Source organism: Phaenicophaeus curvirostris, unplaced genomic scaffold, assembly GCF_032191515.1.
Source record: "Phaenicophaeus curvirostris isolate KB17595 unplaced genomic scaffold, BPBGC_Pcur_1.0 scaffold_115, whole genome shotgun sequence".
Taxonomy (NCBI): Eukaryota; Metazoa; Chordata; class Aves; order Cuculiformes; family Cuculidae; genus Phaenicophaeus; species Phaenicophaeus curvirostris.
In genome coordinates, this window is record NW_027206736.1 from 384,612 (window position 1) to 405,315 (window position 20,704).

The window sequence follows — 20,704 nt, forward strand, 5'->3', positions numbered from 1 at the left end:
CAGCTCCCAGTCCCTCACAGTGCTTCCCAGTTCCCCCATAGCAGTTCCCAGTGCTTCCCAGTTCCCCCACAGCAGTTCCCAGTGCTTCCCAGTTCCCCCACAGCAGTTCCCAGTGCTTCCCAGTTCCCCCACAGCAGTTCCCAGTCCCTCCCAGTGCTTCCCAGTTTCCCCATAGCAGTTCCCAGCGCTTCCCAGTTCCGCCATAACAGCTCCCAGTCCCTCACAGTGCTTCCCAGTTCCAACATAGCAGTTCCCAGTGCTTCCCAGTTCCCCCACAGCAGTTCCCAGTGCTTCCCAGTTCCCCCACAGCAGTTCCCAGTCCCTCCCAGTGCTTCCCAGTTTCCCCATAGCAGTTCCCAGCGCTTCCCAGTTCTGCTGTAACAGCTCCCAGTCCCTCCCAGTGCTTCCCAGTTCCAACATAACAGCTCCCAGTCCCTCACAGTGCTTCCCAGTTCCCCCACAGCAGTTCCCAGTGCTTCCCAGTTCCCCCACAGCAGTTCCCAGTCCCTCTCAGTTCTTCCAAGTGTCCCCATAACAGTTCCCAGTGCTTCCCAGTTCCCCCATAAGAGCTCCCAGTCCCTTCCAGTGCTTTCCAGTTCCCCCATAACAGCTCCCAGTCCCCCCCAGTGCTTCCCAGTTCCCCCATAACGGCTCATAGTCCCTCCCAATTCTTACCAGTGTCCCCCACAACAGTTCCCAATGCTTTGCAGTTCTTCCCAGTTCCCCCATAACAGTTCCCAGTGCTTCCCAGTTCCTCCATAAGCGCTCCCAGTCCCTCCCAGTGCTTCCCAGTGTCCCTCACAATAGTTTCCAGTGCTTCCCAGTGCCACCAGTTCCTCCATAACAGCTCCCAGTCCCCCATAGCAGTTCCCAGTGCTTCGCAGTGCTTCCCAGTCCCCCCATAGCAGTCCCTAGCGCTTCCCAGTTCGCTCATAACACCTCCCAGTGCTTCCCAGTTCCTCCATAACAGCTCCCAGTCCCTCCCAGGGCTTCCCAGTGTCCCCCACAACAATTTCCAGTGCTTCCCAGTGCCACCAGTGCCACCAGTTCCTCCATAACCACTCCCAGTCCCTCCCAGTGCGTCCCAGTCCCCACCCAGCCAGTCCCAGTGCTTCCCAGCGCCACCAGTTCCCCCCCACACAGAGCCGCAGGAGACTCGGGACAAGCCCGTTCGCTCTTTCCGCGCTCGATTGCTCCCGCCTGCCTCCTGCTCGATGCTATCTCCCGCACCGCTCTCGACGCATCCTCCCTGCCGCCGGCCAAGAATCCCGCGCCCCATTGGCCGCGGCCGCGAGCGCTCGGCGCTGATTGGCTGACGGGAAGCCCAGGCGCTGATTGGCCTTGTGGGCGGGGCTATAAATGACTGACAGCTCAAAGACGGCGCTGATTGGCCTGGAGGGCGGGGTTCCGGATGATTGACAGTTAAAAGGAAGCGCTGATTGATCGATAGTGCGGGGCCCGGCGCTGATCGGCTTCCGGGGGGCGGGGCCTGGCGGCGCCGGGGCGGAAGCGGCCATGGCGGCGGCCCGGGAGGGCGGCGGGGAAGGGGCCGGCGAGGGCCCGGGAGGCGGCGGCCTCGGCCTCAACCGCTTCGTGCAGCTGCCGGGGAGGCCGCGATCGGCGGGTGAGTGGTGGGGCGGAGACGGAGACCCCCGGGAGATTTTGGGGGAGGGGGGGGTGTCCCATGGACACGGGGTGGGGGTCACCCTGTCCTCAGGGCCTCGGGGGGCCCCATGGAGTCAGGATGGGGGTCACCCCCTCCCCAGGATATTTGGGGCCTGGGGTCCCCGTGGACACGCGAAGGGGCTGGAGGAGGAGAAGCTCGTCAGGAACCAGCAACGTGCGCCCCGAGCCCAGAAATCCCCCTGGGGTGCATCCAGAGCCGTGGGACCAGCAGGGACGGGGGGGGATTGTCCCCTCTGCTCCGCTCTGTGAGACCTCAGCTGGAGCCCGTGTCCAGTTCTGGAATCCTCAGCACGGAAAGGAGGTGGAACTGCTGGTATGAGTCCAGAGGAGGCCACGGAGATGATGCAAGGGCTGGAGAACCTCTGCTCTGAGGAAAGGCTGGGAGAGTTGGGGTTGTCCAGCCTGGAGAAGACAAGGCTGTGGGGAGACCTTAGAGCAGCTTCCAGTATGGAAAGGGGCTCCAGGAAAACTGGGGAGGGGCTTGTGGTCAGTGAGTAAAGGGACAGGATGAGGAGGGGCCTCTTGGCTCTCCATCCATGGATCCAGGTCCCTCTGCAGATCCTCCTGCCCTCCAGCCATGGATCCAGGTCCCTCCGCAGATCCTCCTGCCCTCCAGCCATGGATCCACATCCCTCTGCAGATCCTCCTGCCCTCCAGCCATGGATCCAGAGCCCTCTGCAGATCCTCCTGCCCTCCAGCCATGGATCCAGATCCCTCTGCAGATCCTCCTGCCCTCCAGCCATGGATCCAGATCCCTCTGCAGATCCTCCTGCCCTCCAGCCCTGGATCCACATCCCTCTGCAGATCCTCCTGCCCTCCAGCAGATCAACAGTTCTACCCAGCTCCATGTCACCCGTGAACTCCATAAGGATCCTCAGTCCCCTCACCCAGAGTGGCCGATCGTGTTGTGATATTGGTTTTACCCTTTCGCCCAGTGCTGAGGGCAGGAACTTCCCGACTGCTGCTATTTGTAGACGGAATATCCGCCCTTCCTGTGGGTTCCCACACTATGCCAGGCGCCCAGTGGCACCTTAATTCCTTCACTTTCTTCCCCTCTTTTCGAGCCAGCGCTTATCATTTTGCTGAGCCGGGATGGCTTTGAGATGCAGTTATTACTGGAAACAACCCAAATCTGTCCGAACTCCCCCACGAGGAGTTGGTCTGAACCCCACTTCACTGTGGACAAGGATTGGAGCTTGAAGCATCAGCAGAAGGGGTGAAGCAAAGCTGCTTGTGCTCAGTTAAACTTCATTATTCGGCCTGGACAAGGCCTTTATTTCTCCATTGCTGCTGGGAAGAGGCTCCGTGCCCCGTGTTGTTGTGCTGAGCATCTGATTCACTGCTGGCAGTTGTAGGAGGCTCTGAGAAGAAAACTCTGTGTGTCGTGATGCAAGAAAACTCTGTGTGTCGTGATGCGATGGTCACTGGGTGCGGTGAAGAGCGTACACGAGCCGTAGGAGCAGGCAGGTGGTGGATTTTGCTGCTTGGTTGGCGTGAGGGGTCTTCTAGCATCTTGTTTTATTGGTTTTCTTGATTTGCTCGTTATTGTCTGCAGAACCAAAGCGAGCTTGAGGTGGAACAAGCAGAAGATGCCAGTCATAGAATCGTTAAGGTTGGAAAAGACCTCTAAACTCATCAAATCCAATCACCAACACAAGCCCACGTGCCAACTAGACCGTGTTGGGGCTTGGAGCCCCTGATCCCGTGGGAGGTGTCCCTGCACATGGCAGGGGTGGAACTGGATGGGTTTGGAGGTCCCTTCCAACCCAAACCATTCTGTGATTCTATGAAATCTGCTGCAAGGAACATCAGAGGTGGAGTTGGAGAGGACCTCTGGCTTTCAGGATTGCCCTGTGGAAGGATTGTCATGTTGTGACCTGCAGGGAGGTCTGCCCGGGCTGGGGGGGACACAAATGAGATGGAGGCCCACAGAGGCTCTTCCCATTCCTTCTCGGAGAGGTGGATCTCTTGATATGGAGCCGTTTCCTCCTTGCTGCGGACAGAATAGTTTGAGTTGGAAGGGACCTTAAAGTACCAACCCTCCTGCAATGTGGAGGGACTCGTCCCACTCGATCAGGTTACCCAAGGCCCCATCCAGCCTGGCCCCGCACCCCTCCAGGGATGGGGCAGCCACAGCTTCTCTGGGCACCCTGGGCCAGGGCCTCCCCGCTCTTAAAATGAAGAAATTCTGCCTTAAATCCAGTCTCAATTGATCCTTCTCCAGTTTATCCCCATTGCCCCTCGTCCTGTCCCCACAAGCCTTTGTAAACAGCCCCTCCCCAACTTTCCTGGAGCCCCTTCAGGTACTGGAAGCTGCTCTAAGGTCTCCTGGGAGCCTTCTCTTCTCCAGGCTGAACAACCCCAACTCTCTCAGCCTGTCTTCACACAGGAGGTTCTCCAGCCCTTGGATCATCCTTGGAGCCTCCTCTGGCCCCGTTCCAACAGCTCCATCTCCTTCTCCTGCTGAGGATTCCAGAACTGGCTACAATCCTCCAGCTGAGGTCTCCCCGAGAGGAGCAGAGGGGACAATCCCCTCCCTCCCTGCTGGCCACGCTGCTTTTGATACAGGCCAGGACACGGGTGGCTTCAGGAGCTCATGTTGAGCTTCTCATCGACCAGCACCTCTAACTCCTCCTCAGGGCTGCTCTCAATCACACCATCACCCTTCGTGTACTAAATTTGGGGATTGCCCTGACCCAGGTGTAGGACCTTCCCCTTGGCCCCGTTGAACCTCATGAAGCTCACGCAGCCCCACTTCTCCAGCTTGCTTCCCTGCAGATGAACACCGCTCTCGTTGGAGCCGCGCCGCAGCAATCCTGAGCTTGGCTGTGCTGACATCTCCCTGAAGCTCTTTTCACCTTCTCTTTTTGCTGCAGGCCATAGGTCTCCCCCGGCAAGGAGCGGCCATCGCTGTGTGGCCGATAATGCCAACCTGTATGTGTTTGGGGGCTACAATCCCGACTACGACGAGTCGGGTGGGCCAGAGAATGAGGACTACCCGCTCTTCAGGGAGCTCTGGAGGTACAACTTCGCCACGGACACCTGGCATCAGATGGGCACGGAAGGCTACATGCCGAGGGAGCTGGCCTCCATGTCACGTACGTATGGAAATTCAATTCCTGCGCGCCGGCTCGTCACGCGATGTTAATCGGTGCCCCTGGTGGAATGCAAAACTGGGCAAGGACTGGGAAATCTGGATCATGTTTCCAACCCTGAACACAGGCAGGGCCTGAATTCATGGGTTTGGTGGTTCTTCTTTCCTGTTTTGCTCTGATTGAGGCAGAAGGAAAGAAAATTTCAAGTGGAGAACAAGTCTTACGAGGAGCAGCTGAGCGAGCTGGGATTGTTTAGTCTGTATAAGAGGAGGCTGAGGGGAGAGCTCATTGCTCTCTACAACTACCTGAAAGGAGGTTGTGGAGAGGAGGGAGCTGGGCTCTTCTCCCAAGGGGCAGGGGACAGGACGAGAGGGAATGGCCTCAAGCTCCACCAGGGGAGGGTCAGGATGGACAGCAGGAGGAAATATCTCATGGAAAGGGTCATTGGGCACTGGAACAGGCTGCCCAGGGAGGGGGTTGAGTCACCATCCCTGGAGGAGTTTAAAAGACAGGTAAACGAGGTGCTCAGGGACACGGTTTAGGGGCAGATAGGAATGGTTGGACCCGATGATCCTGGAGGCCTTTTCCAACCTGGTGATTCTATAATAAGCGCGAGAGCTGGTCTTGAGGTGTGCGAGGAATGTGCGAGGCAGCTGAGCTTTGAGCAGCTCCAGCTCAGCACAATCAGATATCGCGAAGCAGCCGAAAATAGATCTCTTTGTTCACTGGCCGTCGTTAAAAGCCATCCAGTTGCCATGGTTTTAGTTTTCATTCTTTCCCTTTTAGAGCATTTCAAAGCCATAAATATGTGGTGTGAATCGCAGGGTGTTCGAAGCGCTGCCTGCCGTCTCCAGAGTGCAGAGTCGTTCTGTTTTACTGCGTCTCACGGCACAGGCCTTACGAGGAGCGGCTGAGAGAGCTGGGGGTGTTTAGCCTGGAGAAGAGGAGGCTGAGGGGAGACCTCATTGCTCTCTCCAACTCCCTGAGAGGAGGTTGTGGAGAGGAGGGAGCTGGGCTCTTCTCCCAAGGGCCAGGGGACAGGACGAGAGGGAATGGCCTCAAGCTCCACCAAGGGAGGCTTAGGCTGAATATTAGGAAAAAATTTTCCCGGAAAGGGTGATTGGTCCCTGTCCGAGGCTGCCCAGGGAGGGGGTTGAGTCCCCTTCCCTGGAGGGGTTTAAGGGACGGGTGGACGAGGCACTGAGGGACATGGGTTAGTGATCGATGGGAATGGTTGGACTCGATGATCCGGTGGGTCTCTTCCAACCTGGTGATTCTATGATTCTGTGATTCCATGAAATCTCTCTGCTCTCCCTCTCTCGTAGTGGTGCTGCACGGCAACAACCTGCTCGTCTTCGGGGGCACCGGGATCCCCTTTGGGGAGAGCAATGGCAACGACGTCCACGTCTGCAACGTCAAGTACAAAAGATGGGCTCTGCTCAGCTGCCGAGGAAAGAAACCCAACCGGATCTACGGCCAGGTACGATGGGCAGCCCTCGGGGCGCTGAGCGTTCCCTCAGGCGCTGCGGGGTCCCAGGGCACAGAGATCTCTGCCCTGACCGGGCTTGGTTTCTGTGTGCGTGTTTCTAACTGGTTTCTCTGTCACCTTCCAGGCCATGGCCATCATCAATGGCTGCTTGTATGTCTTTGGAGGAACAACCGGCTACGTTTACAGCACCGACCTCCATAAGCTGGACCTCAACACCAGGGAGTGGATCCAGCTGAAGCCAAACAACATGTCCTGTGACATGCCCGAGGAGAGGTGAGGAGCGGGGTGGCCTTGGAGAGCGTTCACACCACCTTCACTGGGCCTGAGGAGCTGAGAGGCCGCGGATGGGATACGGGGCACTCGGAGCAGGGTTTGTAGTGATGGACCTCGCACAGCCGGAGCGCTGGGAGGCTGCGGGCAGGGGGATGTGGGGATGGAAACGGGCTGTTGGATCAAGGAGTGAGGGGATAGGACGAGGGCAACAGGTTTGAGCTGAAAGAGGGGAGATTGAGATGAGATCTTAGGGAGAAATGTTCTCCTGGGAGGCCCTGGCCCAGGTTGCCCAGAGAAGCCGTGGCTGCCCCATCCCTGGAGGGGTTCAAGGCCAGGCTGGATGGGGCTTGGAGCCCCTGATCCAGTGGGAGGTGTCCCTGCCCATGGCAGGGGTGGGACTGGATGAGCTCGGAGGTTCTTTCCAACCCAGACTGTTCCATGATTCTGTGAAGCCTCTGCCAGGACCCTGCTCTGGGCTGTGTGGTGCCAGGGCAGCGCTGGGGACCTGGGGCCACCGAGGTTGGTCTGTCCAGAAGAGAGGAAGAGCCTGGCGGGTCCCTGTGTCCTGTTCTGTAGCGAGACACGGAGAAAGGAGGGCTGGGACATCAGTCTGTGACCAGCTTATTGAGTGAAGGGGCCAGAGTATGGATGTCCATCATGGTGCTCTGTGAACCATCGTTCTTAAGGCTGGTTATGCTCTAATCTCAGAAAATGTCTTTCAAGCTTCTGGGAAGCTGCTTACATTGTTTGTGAGGGCTTCCACATCTTCTGAAAGTTCCCAGCCTGAGAGGCTGACGCAGCGCGGCCAGGCTTGGGATCCCTGCTTGAACCCCTCCAATTTGATATCGTTTTCCAGAAGGCTTTGTTGTTGCTCACTCACGCCAACTCCTTGTGCTGCTTAAATGTCCTTCTTTGCACCTTCAGGTACAGGCATGAGATTGCACACGACGGTCAACGGATTTATATCCTGGGAGGTGGAACTTCCTGGACAGCATATTCCTTAGATAAGGTGAGGCGATCGGAAACCCAGGGGGCTTCCGTGGATAGGAGCTTTTCCTCAGGGAAGCATAACCAGCGCAGTCGTTTCATCTGCCCTTCTCTGGAGAGCTTGGTGAAAGCAGCATGACCAGGAGCAGGTTCTCCTCTTTCTGTAAGCAGCAGTGTTGTCACAAACGTGTCCTGCTGGCTTATAAATGGTGAATCCAGTGGAATCATGGAATTGCTTGGTTGGAAAAGACCTTTGAGATCATTGAGTCCAACCGTCCCAGTCCACTGCTGGATCATCCCTGAGCACCTGGTCTGCTTGGCTTTTAAAGCCCTCCAGGGATGGGGACTCCACCACTGCCCAGGGCAGCCTCTGCCAGGGCCTGAGAACCCTTTTTGTGGAGAGACTCTTCCTGATGTCCAATCTGAACCTCCCCTGGCACAACTTGAGGCTATTTTCTCTCATCCCATCCCCCGTCACTTGGGAGAAGAGCCCAGCACCCACCTTGCTCCAACCTCCTGTCAGCAGTTGCAGATAGCGATGAGGTCTCCCCTCAGCCTCCTCTTCTCCAGGCTAAACACCCCCAGGGCCCTCAGGCTTCTTCTCCAGCCCCTTCCCCAGCTCCGGTCCCTTCTCCAGACGCGCTCCAGCCCCTGAAGGTCCTTCTTGGAGCGAGGGGCCCAGAACTGAGCCCAGGAGTCGAGGGGCGGCCTCCCCAGCACCGAGTCCAGGGGCACAATCCCTGCCCTGCTCCTGCTGGCCACGCTGTTTCTGGAACAGGCCAGGATGCCACTGGCCTTCTTGGCCACCTGGGCCACTGCTGGATCGTGTTGAGCTGCTGTCAACAACACCCTCAGGTTCTTCTCCTCCAGGCAGCTTTCCAGCTGCTCTTCCCCACATCTGGAGCTGCTCGGGGTTGTTGTGTCCAAGTGCAGGACCTGCCACTTGGCCTGGCTGAACCTCATCCCGTTGGTCTCAGCCCATGGATCCAGCCTGGCCAGGTCCCTCTGCAGGTCCTCTCTATGCTCAGGTAGATCAACACTCCCACCCATCTTAGTGTCATCTGCAAACTGACTGTGGGAGCACTCGATCCCCTGTCACTGATAAAGCCGTCAAGCAGAACTGGCCCCGGTGCGGAGCCCTGGGGACCCTGGTTGTGACCGGCCACCGGCTGGGTTGAGCTCTGTTCACCATATCCCATTCCACCCGTGTTTTATCCAGTGAAGCCCCTCCACGCCGTGAGCCGCCAGCTCCTCCAGGAGAACGCTGGGGGTGAGACCGTGTCCTCTCCCTTCACATCAGCTTTCGTTCCCTCTCGTGGTGATCCCTTATCCCGTGTAATCTGGGGAGGGAAGAGTGTGTTCCTCTCGCAGGCTGCTCTGATAAACGAGGAGACTTCAAACAGCGCTCTGCTTCCAAAACATGTTGAGATCCTGCAGTTAATGTGATTTTTTTCTCTCTCCGTTCCTTGTACTTCTTTTCTCGTTCGGTGGAAGGGATATTTCTGAGTACTTAGGAGAGCTGGAGGGTTTGGGTTTCAATTGGTTTGGTTTCTCAAAAGCAATTTCCCTTTTCTTCAGCTGTGGGGCTCAAACAGCAGAGCCTGTGGGGAGAGTCTGGTGAGCTGGTTCTCTTCAAGGGTTGGATGGGGCTTGGAGCCCCTGATCCGGTGGGAGGTGTCGCTGCCCATAGACGGAGTGGGACTGGCTGGGCTTTGAGGTCCCATTCCATGATTCTGTGCTTTCACGCTGCCTCCCATTAGCTTGGGGTGGTTTTTGTACTTCATTAAAAAGCGGCGTTGTTTCAAGCCTCTCCCTGGGTCAGAGCCTGTCCCCGTGTCCCCACGGCGCTGCGAGAGCTGGGAGGGACTCACGGCTCCTCTTTGTCCCTTCAGATCCACGCCTACAACCTTGAAACCAACACCTGGGAGGAAATCGCCACGAAGCCTCATGAAAAAGTTGGTGAGTCTGGAATTTCATCTACCGTCCCCTGTAAACCAGCGAGCGACCAGTGGTCTTGCAGGTTCGGTTTCCTGGAAGGTTTTTTCATCACCTCCTTGTTGTACAGGACGTGACTTAACGCTGGCTTTGAGGTTCTGCTTGTAGAGCTGCAGCAGGGAGGACGAACCCACCTGAGACCTTTCTAGCAGTCTGGCTTCTCTCCCTCCCTGATGGGAGAGGTGGTAGGGGCTGTTTCTCCTCCCAGAAGAAGACACACATCATCTCTTCCCCTCTGAGCAACCACGTGCCAAGCTGGGTAGCAGCAAGCGTTTCCCTGAAACCCAGAGCAGAGGAAAGAGCCGGAGTGGGGTGGGGATGAGATCCCAGCACGTTTCTTCCTTCTCTGGAGGGCAAACAGGAGTCGGGCCCTCTGGAAGAGCCACGTGCTGGATTGGAGATGTCATCCCTGTGAGTGTAGGAAAGCAGAACCCCCTTACAAGCCAGCCACGTGCCTCCTCTCCGGGGCGCTGTCTTCAGATACAATCACTGCTTGCCAAGGCGCTTTAAAGCAACCATAATTGATTCTTTTTCTTATTCTCCTCAGGCTTCCCGGCAGCCAGAAGGTGCCACAGCTGCGTTCAGATCAAAAATGGTAAGATCTGCCTCTTGAAACTTGGTGTTTCTCAGATTGAGATACTGGGGTTCTTTAAAAGATGGGTTGATTAGGGGTGGTCTGGTTCAGTAGTGGACAGCGACGGTTGGACTCCATGATCTCACAGGTCTTTCCCAACCGAGTGATTCTGTGATTGTGGAAGAGGATTTTTCTCTTGTTAAAAGGCCTTAAGCTGCCCAGCTGGCCCCACTCTTCATAGAATCATAGGATGGTTTGGGTTGGGAGAGACCTTAAAATTCATCCCATACAACCCTCCAGCAGTGAGCAGGGACACCTCCAACTCCATCAGTTTGCTCCAAGCCCCATCCAACCTGGCCTTGAATGTTTCCAAGGATGAGGCATCTGCAGCTTCTCTGGGCAACCTGGGCCTCCCTCAATGTAAAAAATTTCCTTCTAGTATCCAGCCTAACCTCACCTCTTCTAGCTTAAAACCATCTCTCCTTGTCCTATTGCTACAGGCCCTGCTAAAAACCTTTTCCTCATCTTTCTTATCAGGTGGATTATGAGGCTGTAGCAGAACTAGCACCCGAATCTTTGCATTCCCTACTAAAATGAAGGTGTTTTGTAGGTCAGGAGCTCCATGGAGCTTAGTAGAATCATGGCATAGAATCATAGATTAGTTTGGGTTGGAAGGGGCCTGAAGATCACCCAATTCCAAGCCATGTGCTGATCCCTCCCATGGGATCAGGGGCTCCAAGCTCCATCCAACCTGGCCTTGAACCCCTCCAGGGATGGGGCAGCCACCACTTCTCTGGGCAACCTGGGCCAGGGCCTCCCCTCCCTCAGCGTGAAGAATTTCTTACTTATGTCCAGTCTAAGTCTTCCCTCTTCCAATTTAAATCCATTCCCCTCATCCTGTCACCCCAGACCTTTGGAGAAAGCCCCTCTCCGGCTTTTCTGGAGAGCTGGAGCCCCTCTGCTCTCAGGACAGGCTGGGAGAGTTGGGGTTGTTGAGCCTGGAGAAGAGAAGGCTGGGGGGAGACCTTAGAGCAGCTTCCAGTGCTGAAAGGGGCTCCAGGAAAGCTGGGGAGGGGCTCGTGATCAGGGAGTGCAGGGAGAGGACGAGGGGAACGGTTTTGAGCTGCAAGAGGGGAGCTTGAGATGAGATCTTAAGGAGAAACGTTCTGTGAGGGTGGGGAGGCCCTGGCCCAGCTTGTCCAGAGAAGCTGTTTCTTCCCCCTTCCCTTGGAGGTGTTGAAGGCCAGGTCGGATGGGGCTTGGAGCCCCTGATCCCGTGGGAGGTTTCCCTGCCCGTGGGGTGGAATTGGTGGTGTTTAAAAGGTCCCTTCCAGCCCAGACTGTCCCATGATCCAGTGAGCTGTCTCTGTGCTGGTGATCACTGGGCTGGAACTGATCTGGGAGGTTCTGAGAGCTCGTGGTGAGGTGAGCGTGAGTCCTAAAACTTCTGCCGAGGTTTCCTTTACTCCGTTCCCTGTGTGTTCTGCGATTGCTGGATGAAGGCAGGCCTGGACTGGAAGCCCCGTGGGTTTCCTCTCTTACAGACGTATTCGTTTGTGGTGGCTACAACGGAGAAGTGATCCTGGGAGACGTTTGGAAGCTGAACCTGCAGACGTTCCAGTGGATCAAGCTCCCTGCGGCCATGCCGGAACCCGTGTACTTCCACTGTGCTGCTGTCACGCCGGTGAGTGACTCATCCTTCCCTTCGTAGCTGAACTTCAAGGTGTCCATCCCAGTGCTCTGGCCCTGGGTGGGTTGCCAGTAGAGCTAAGCTAACGTTCCCGAGGAGGTGAGCACTGCTGCGACGTCTTTAGGGAGGCTGAGGGCTGATGGGAGGTCACAGCATCGACACCTTGCACTCCTGCAGCAGGTCAGAGCGGGTGGCACTCAGAATATTTTGCTTTTTAAAAGCAACGATGGGGGATTTTAGCTTTTAAACTGCATCCAGGGAGTAATTCTGTGCGCGGACAGCAAAAACCCACAAGTACTCCCCCAAGTAAAGTGGATTTGGCCTACTGAGAGCAGCCAGGGTTGAACGATCAGGAGGGAGCAGCCGGCTTTGGAAAGTGCTGCCCCCGGATCCTGGAATGGTCTGGGTTGGAAGGGATCTCCAAGCCCATCCATCCCACCCCCTGCCATGGGCAGGGACACCTCCCATGGGATCGGGGGTTCCAAGCCCCATCCAGCCTGGCCTTGAACCCCTCCAGGGATGGGGCAGCCACGGCTTCTCTGGGCAACCTGGGCCTCCCCACCCTCAGCTTGAAGAATTTCCTTGTAATGTCCAGTCTTAATCTTCCTCCTTCCAATTTAAAGCCATTCCCCCTCATCCTGTCACTCCAGGCCCTTGGCAAAAGCCCCTCCCCAGCTTTCCTGGAGCCCCTTTCCACACTGGAAGCTGCTCTAAGGTCTCCCCCCGGCCTTCTCTTCTCCGGGCTGGACACCTCCAACTCTCCCAGCCTGTCCTCAGAGCAGAGGTGCTCCAGCCCTCAAATCATCTCCATGGCCTCCTCTGGACTCATTCCAGCAGTTCCAGGTCCTTCTTCTGCTGGGGATTCCAGAGCTGGATTTAGTCTCCAGGTGGGAGATGGGGTTGGTTTGGTCGTAAGAGCCAACATCACCGGGTTTGGAGATGGTTCAATGCACAGGTTTTCTGGGAAGCCGCAGGCCTGACAAAGGTGTTTCCCTCGATGCCTGCAGGAAGAGAAAGCAAAGCCCTTCTCAAGACGGACCAGCAGCTGAGCTCTCCCTGCCTCTCTGTGCTCCCGTGATTCCTGGCGCACCCCTGCGCGAGGCCGAGCTGGGAGGGTTGGGCTCGTTCAGCCTGGGTTCTGAATTAATTTATTAATGCTTTGCCGCACTCCCAGTATTGATTTCTTGGGGTAGAATTCACCCAAAATCCAGAGCAGAGGACTCTGAAGCGGCAGATCCGGGCTTGAGGATCCTTCAGCCGTGCCGTTTCCTCCCCGCGGCCGTGAGAGGATCCTGGGGTGACGGGCTCAGGCGGTGACGCTGCTGTCACCAGCGTGTAAAGGTGTGCGAGATGAATCTCGCTCTGTGATCGTCCAGCTGGGAATCTGGAGAGCCAAAGCTTTGGTTTTCCTCGCTGCTCAGCCCCTCATGCTGTGTCAGCTCAGTCTGTAACCCCCGCCCTCTGTCTTTTCCCCTCCAGGCCGGCTGCATGTACGTTCACGGAGGGGTGGTCGACATCCACGAGAACAAACGGACTGGCTCGCTCTTTAAAATGTGGCTGGTGGTGCCCAGCCTGCTGGAACTGTCCTGGGAGAAGCTCCTCGAGTATTTCCCTCACCTTGCGACTCTCTCCCGCTCTCAGCTCTTGCACCTCGGACTGACGCAGGGACTCGTCGAGCGACTAAAGTGAGGAGCCCGCGTGCTTCCGTCCGGGACGCAGAACATTGCAGGAGCCCTCTTCCACCCCTTATTTATGGATTCCATGGATGGTCTCATTAAAACAATGGAGGAACCCGCTCAACGCCTTACTCTGCAAATGCATCGATGCCTTTCTAGGAATTTTTACTTTAAGTTGTTGAAAAATCAACTTTTAATTTATCTCTGAATGACACTATTACTCGGAAATGCTCTCTGGGACGAATCCATAACATCCGAGCCGGCAAATCCTCATCAGCGCTTGCTTGCAGCTTCACGGAGGAGCAGCGGGAGCTTGGTGAGCACCCGAGCTCGTGTTTACACGCGGCGCATCGGGCTCGGGGCTCCCACGAGACCCGTTCTGCTTGGGGTGCTCCCCGCTAACGCCCAGCCGAGCTCTCCCGCTGTCACAGCGAGAGCTCCTGCTGCTCGAAGGCTTCGCATGCGTTTCCCGGGCACGTTCCCACCTCTCGCTGAGCTTCCGAAGGCGGCTGGAACGTCGCGCGGGGCGGTGAGCGAAGCTTCGCCTCAGCAGCTGCTCTGGGGCCGCGTTCCTCACCTTTTCATATTGAAAGGTTCGCTTGGAAGATACTGGTGACAAGTTGCCACTCAATGGACTACTGTGTAGTTTGCTCCGGGTGGTGACTGGGGAGGGAAAGAGCTTTTGCTGAGCCTTTTTAACCCTTTCTGCTCACGTCAACTGCAAAAAAACCATGTCGCCCTGTAGATTTCAGAGCCGTCCTCTTTAAATCCACAGCATTTTCTGGCATGTCCTGTGAGCCACCTGTGCCAGCTCAGTCCTGGTCGTCATAAGCCTTGGCAGCCCCCAGCTCTCTGTGTTTGGGCTGGTTTCCAGCTCGGAGCCAGCAGGGCATGAAGCCTTTGCTCCTGGAGAGCGCTAGCATCCCGTTTCCAGCCCTTCCAAGCCTCCGTGGCAGCTCCCTGCAGCCTCTCCCGGCTCCGGGTGAGCCCCAAGCCTGCTGGCAACATCTCTTTGGGAAGGGCTCCCTGCTCTGTGCCCCTGGCTCACGGTGTCCTCCTCCGTAGGACCACGCTGAGCTTTTTCTCCAGCTCCTTGTGGCTTGAACTGGGTGGCTCTCGCTCTTCCTGAATGTCCGCATTTAATCTTTGCCTTCTGGGCTCCAGTTCTGCTGGGACCTTTGGACCGGAGCAGCCTGGACGTACACGAGCTGGTTCTTCCCATTCTTCTGTCATCACCAAGGCAAATATTAAACCATCCGAGCCTGGAGCTCCCGTCCAGCAGATTCCTTAAGCTCTTAAGTCTTTCCTTGCTCTGTAGCCTTGTGGGGGCAGCCAGGAGCTTCCCCCCCGTGATGTGATCACAGGGAAGGAGGTGGTGGGGGCTGGTTTGAGAACAACACTGAACTGGGCGGAAGGGTTGATCTGCTGGAGGGCAGGAGGCTCTGCAGAGGGACCTGGCCAGGCTGGATCCATGGGCTGAGACCAACGGGAAGAGGTTCAACAAGGCCAAGGTCCAGATCCTGCACTGGGGACACAACAACCCCGAGCAGCTCCAGGCATGGGGAAGAGCAGCTGGGAAGCTGCCTGGAGGAGAAGAACCTGAGGGTGTTGTTGACAGCAGCGGAACATGATCCAGCAGTGTCCCAGGTGGCCAAGAAGGCCAGTGGCATCCTGGCCTGTTCCAGAAACAGTGTGGCCAGCAGGAGCAGGGCAGGGATTGTGCCCCTGGACTCGGTGCTGGGGAGGCCGCACCTCAACTCCTGGGCTCAGTTCTGGGCCCCTCGCTCCAAGAAGGACCTTGAGGGGCTGGAGCACGTCTGGAGAAGGGAACGGAGCTGGGGAAGGGGCTGGAGAATCACAGAATCACGAATTTGGAAAAGACCCTCAGGATCCTGAAGTCCAACCATCCCCATCAATCACTAACCCATGTCCCTCAGCACCTCGTCCACCCGGCCCTTAAACCCCTCCAGGGAAGGGGACTCAACCCCCTCCCTGGGCAGCCTCGGACAGGGACCAATCACCCTTTCTGGGAAATATTTCCTCCTCGTGTCCATCCTGAGCCTCCCCTGGTGGAGCTTGAGGCCATTCCCTCTCGTCCTGTCCCCTGGCCCTTGGGAGAAGAGCCCAGCTCCCTCCTCTCCACAACCTCCTCTCAGGGAGTTGCAGAGAGCAATGAGGTCTCCCCTCAGCCTCCTCTTCTCCAGCCTAAACACCCCCAGGGCCCTCAGGCTTCTTCTCCAGCCCCTTCCCCAGCTCCGTTGCTCTTCTCTGCACTCGCTCCAGAGCCTCAACATCCTTCTGGTGGGGAGGGGCCCAGCACTGACCCCAGGATTCGAGGAGCGGTCTCCCCAGGGCCGAGGCCAGAGGGAGAAGAACCTCCCTGGCCCTGCTGGCCACGCCGGCTCTGCTCCAAGCCAAGATGCCCTTGGCCTTCTTGGCCCCCCGGGCCCCCGCTGGCTCCTGTTCAACCAACAGCCCCAGGTCCTTCTCCTCCAGGCACTTTCCAGCCAGCCTTCTCCTAGTCTGGAGCTGCTCGGTGTTGTTGTGCCCCAAGCGCAGGACCCGCTGCTGCCTGGGATGGGGATGTCAGGATGGAGAAAGCCACCTCAGAGCAGGGTTTTGGGGGGTGGCTCTGCTGCTGTCACCCCCGAGCAGAGCAGCTCAGGACAATGAAGACCTCGTTGGGGTGTCCTTGCAGCCACCAGTGGCCACGGCCCCTCAGTGGTGGCCCTGCCACACTTTCCCAGGTGCCAGGGCTGGGTCCATCTCCAGAAGTCTGGAGCAGCTCTCACTTGAGGGTGATGGTTTCTGTTTAGCTTCAACCATCATCTCCCACCCTCCCATCCCTCGCTTTTCCCTCTCCCACCGCCCTGTGCTGCCATCAGTCACCTCCACCTGCTCACGCAGGACCCTCCCCCCCAGCTTCTGGGATGTTCTCCCGTATCAGTGATCTACCAGGAAAAAACTTGATTAAGCAGCATCATTAATTGCTAATGAGCAGCTCCCTCCTCAAGGAAGGAGAGGGATCTTGGCCTGGCTTATTCCAGGCTGTTCCAAGTCTCATCCTGTTTCTCTGGTGACAGTGAGACCTGGAGTGGAGACCATACAAACCTTGTAGAGTCAGCAATCCCTACGCAGGCTGCGAGTGCTCCCTTCCCGCGTTCACGCCGGAGCCGGTGCCCGAGGAGTCAAGGAGGGCGGAGGGGAGCAGGTGTCATGGCGCTGGTGTCAATGGATCAGACCATAGTTTGCTTTCGAGTTGGGTTTTGGTTGTTTTTAAAGCTCTGATAATAAATCGGTCCAAGCACCCGCATTGTCCTCACAGGTTGGTGGTTCCCGTCGGGAAGAGAAGGGCCAGCGCGTCACATCCCTGCCCTCCCTGATCCAGAGGCCCTTCCGAGCTTTCCTGGAACCCCTTCAGGTACTGGAAGCTGCTCTAAGGTCTCCTGGGAGCCTTCTCTTCTCCAGGCTGAACAACCCCAACTCTCTCAGCCTGTCCTCGGACAGGAGGTTCTCCAGCCCTCACATCATCTCTGTGGCCTCCTTTGAACCTGTTACAACAGCTCCATCTCCTTCTCATGTTGGGGATTCCAGAACTGGACACAGGATCCAGGTGATTTCTCCCCAGAGAGGAGCAGAGGGGACAATCCCCTCCCTCCCTGCTGGCCACGTTCTCTGGATGCAGCCCAGGCCACGGGGGGTTTCTGGGCTGCGAGCGCACGTTGTGGCTCCTGTGGAGCTTCTCCTCCCCCAGCCCCCCAAGTCCTTCTCCTCAAGCTGCTCCCATCACACCATCCCCAGCCTGGGTTGAAACCAGGGATTTCTCAGACCCAGGTGTAGGACCTTGTCCTTGGCCTGGTGGAACCTCCTGATGTTCTCCAGCCCCACTTCTCCAGCCTGTCCAGGTCCCTCTGGATCCACCCCGTCCTCCTGGGGTGACACCCGCCCTCCTCAGCTCGGTGTCTCCTCCAAACCTGCTGAGGGAGCCCTCGACCCGCACCCCCCCCCCCCCCCCCCGACCCTTTCACCATCGATGGAGACTTTCAACACCTCTGGGCGACGCGGTGATGACGTCACGGGGGGGCGTGGCTTACGCAGACCACGCCCCCGCGCGACACACGGGCCTATCGAGGCCACGCCCCCACCATATAGTCACGCCCACAATCAAGGCCACGCCCCTTTCTGATTGAGTGGCTCCGCCCCCCGCTCTGGCCCCGCCCCCCGGCCACGCGGGTTCCCCTCGCGCCGCCTTTTGCCGACGTGTCCCTGGCTCCTCGCGCCCCGGAAGCCCCGCCCCCTCCCTCCCCTCTCCCTCCCGCCCCGCCCCCTCGTGACGTCACACCCCCTCCTCGCGCCGCCATTGGCCGCGCCCGCCGCCTCCCGCCTCGCCATTGGCCCGCGCTGAGCTGAGGGGGGCGGGGCTTAGCGGGGAAATAAGCCCCGCCCCCTTTCCTCTCCCCGCTTCCGGCCCGCTCCTTCCGGCCGCCCCGCCGCGCTCGCGCTCCCGCCATGGCCGCCCCCGGGCCGCCCGGGCCCGCCGCGCCCCTCGCCGTGCAGAGAGGCATCGTCAAGATGGTGAGGGGGCCGGGACCCCCCCCCCCGGGGCCTCCCCGGAGCCCGCCCCGCGCCCCCCCGGGGCGGGGAACCCCCCCTTCGGAGCTCTCCCCGTGACCGGGCCCCCCCCTCAGGCCGCCTCCCCGTGAGGGGAGACCCCCCAGAGCCCCCACGGTGAGGGGACCCCCACTCAGACCGCCCCCCGCGGGAACAGGACCCCCCCTCAGACCGCCCCCCCCCGTGAGGGGAGACCCCCCAGAGCCCCCACGGTGAGGGGACCCCCCCTCAGACCGCCCCCCGCGGGAACGGGACCCCCCGCTCAGACCGCCCCCCCCGTGAGGGAAGACCCCCCAGAGCCCCCCCGGTGAAGGGACCCCCGGTCAGACCGCCCCCCGCGGGAACGGGACGCCCCTCAGACCCGCCCCGCCGTGAGAGGAGCCCCCTCCCGGTACCGAGACCCCACCCCAGGGCCCCCTCTGCTACCAGGACCTACCCTAGGGGCCCCCCGGGACCCCCCCCAGCCCCTCCGGGGTCGGGACCCCCTGTGTGAAAGGAGCCCCCCCTAGTACTAGGACCGCCCCCCCCCGTAGCCCTCCCGGTACCCCCCCGAGCCCCCCCGGAGCCGGGTTCCCTCCTCGGTACCCCCTAGAGCCCCCTCAGAGCCCCCCTCTTCCCGTTCCTGGGAGATCCGGGGTGAGTTGGTGGGATCCAGCGCCACGTTCTCCGCCTCAGCCCCGGCGCCGTCCCGGCTCCGTGTTGGGATCCGCTGGGGTTTGGGGACTGGGGGGGGTTTGTGCTTTCCCGGTGGGTGTTTTCCGTGCCGGGATGCTGAGGTTGGGATCGTCCCGGCACACGGAGGGGACGGCGGCTCCGTCCTCCGGGTGGAAGAGGCAGCAGGAGCTGGGATGGGTTCTGTTCCCCAGGGTCAATGGGCGGGCGGCTGCTCCTTCCTTCTGGGGGGCTTGAGGAGCCCCCGGAGTCCGAATGGAGCTTCCCAGGAGAGTGCGGATCCATGGAGAGTGTGGTTCCTGGGAGAGCAGGAGGGTGCAGATCCATGGAGAGCGTGGTTCCTGGGAGAGCAGGAGAGCGTGGATCCATGGAGAGTGTGGTTCCTGGGACAGCAGGAGAGCTTGGATCCGTGGAGAGTGTGGTTCCTGGGAGAGCAGGAGAGCAAGGATCTATGGAGAGTGTGGTTCCTGGGAGAGCAGGAGAGCAGGGATCTATGGAGAGTGTGGTTCCTGGGAGAGCAGGAGAGCTTGGATCCATGGAGAGTGTGGTTCCTGGAAGAGCAGGAGAGCGTGGATCCATGGAGAGTGTGGTTCCATGGAGAGTGTCGTTCCTGGAAGAGCAGGAGAGGATGGATCCATGGAAAGTGTGGTTCCTGAGAGAGCAGGAGAGCATGGGAAAGGGCTGCTTGGAATAGGATGGGATGAGATGAGATGGTGGTGCCGGGGATGGGGATGGGATGGAGCTGCTGGAGGTGGGATGGGAAGGAGCTGGCTAGGATGGGATGAGATGGCATGGGATGGGATGGAAAGGAGCAGCTGAGGGTGGAATAGCATGGGATGGAAAGGGATGGGAAGATGCTGCTGGGGATGGGATGGGATGGTGGTGCCCAAGGTGGGGTGGGAAGGGGCTGGTGGGGATGGGATGAGATGGGAAGGGGCTGCCTGGGATGGGCTGGGACAGGAAGGAGCTGCTGGGAATGGGATGGGAAGGAGCTGCAGGGGCTGGGACGGCTCAGGATGGGGTGGGAGTGAGCTGCTGAGGGATGAGACAGCCCTTTGCAGAACCTCAAAACCCTCCAGCAGATCCATACTTCCACCTCAGCCTCCTTTTCTCCAGGCTAATCAACCCCAGGTCCCTCAGCCGCTCCTCAGAAGAGGGATGGGGCTACCTGGGATGAGACAGGATGGAGCTGCTGGCATGGGATGGGAAGAGGCTGCTCTGGTGGGCTGCCCGGTCTCACCCGACGGGTGTCTCGGCACCAGGAGTGAAATCCCAATCCGCCAATCCCATTGTGTCCCACCACCCTGGAGTCCTGCGGCGTTCCATCCGCAGGGCTGGGGTGCTGAGCAGCCGGGAGGCTCCGCTGGAGCTCGGCTCCATCCTGCAGCTCCAAGCAGGAAACCTGGGGGCGATTCCTGGCTCTGCCGGAGCCGTGGGAAGTGATGTCGAGGTTCCTGGGGGTCTCCACGTAGGGTCACCGCAGGCTCGGCTCCGTCCCCTCGTGCACCCCGGGTTTCTGGTGGCGCAGGGACGGCGGTGACGCTGTCTCCGGGTCTCCCCGCAGGTGCTGTCGGGCTGCGCCATCATCGTGCGCGGGCAGCCCCGAGGGGGGCCGCCCCCCGAGCGCCAGATCAACCTCAGCAACATCCGCGCCGGGAACCTCGCCCGCCGCGCCGCTGCCGGCCAGCCCGACGCCAAGGACACCCCGGATGAGGTCGGTGCCTCCCGAGAGCCCTGCCAGTGCGGGTCCTCCGCCCCGAGGGCTGAGCCGGACACGGTGTCCCCAGGCTGCTCAGCAAGCACGGCGCCTTCTGCTTGGCCGGAGAAAGCTTCTGTAGAGTCATGGGATGGGTTGGGTCAGAAGGGACCTCCAAGCCCACCCAGTCCCACCCCTGCCCTGGGCAGGGACACCTCCTGCTCGATCAAGGGCTCCAAGCCCCATCCAACCTGGCCTTG

The 20,704-nt window shown here is 59.1% G+C and overlaps 2 protein-coding genes across 2 annotated transcripts in view; both read left to right on the forward strand.

Moving 5' to 3' along the window:
- The first annotated feature begins 1,484 nt into the window (after nt 1–1,484).
- KLHDC10 (kelch domain containing 10) lies at nt 1,485–14,746 on the forward strand. The gene is made up of 9 exons (XM_069882314.1): nt 1,485–1,624; nt 4,563–4,784; nt 6,107–6,261; nt 6,395–6,543; nt 7,468–7,552; nt 9,423–9,489; nt 10,073–10,120; nt 11,644–11,783; nt 13,269–14,746. Exons 1-9 carry the CDS (start codon nt 1,516–1,518, stop codon nt 13,476–13,478), a joined length of 1,185 nt encoding a protein of 394 aa, XP_069738415.1. The 5' UTR covers nt 1,485–1,515; the 3' UTR covers nt 13,479–14,746.
- A 3,200-nt stretch (nt 14,747–17,946) lies between these two features.
- The window catches only part of SND1 (staphylococcal nuclease and tudor domain containing 1), a 100,266-nt gene continuing 97,508 nt past the window's right edge, over nt 17,947–20,704 (forward strand). The window contains exons 1-2 of the mRNA XM_069882302.1: nt 17,947–18,040; nt 20,313–20,462. Of these exons, the coding sequence (XP_069738403.1) occupies nt 17,975–18,040; nt 20,313–20,462 (216 nt within the window). The 5' untranslated portion in view covers nt 17,947–17,974. The remainder of the gene's footprint in view (nt 18,041–20,312; nt 20,463–20,704) is intronic.

Excerpts from the sequence above, each read along its gene's own strand:
- KLHDC10 (XM_069882314.1), top strand. The coding sequence starts at position 1,516 with ATGGCGGCGGCCCGGGAGGGCGGCGGGGAAGGGGCCGGCGAGGGCCCG. Across the intron at positions 1,625-4,562 it reads GGGGAGGCCGCGATCGGCGG|GCCATAGGTCTCCCCCGGCA; the intron begins GTGAGTGGTGGG and ends TTTTTGCTGCAG. Across the intron at positions 9,490-10,072 it reads GAAGCCTCATGAAAAAGTTG|GCTTCCCGGCAGCCAGAAGG; the intron begins GTGAGTCTGGAA and ends TATTCTCCTCAG.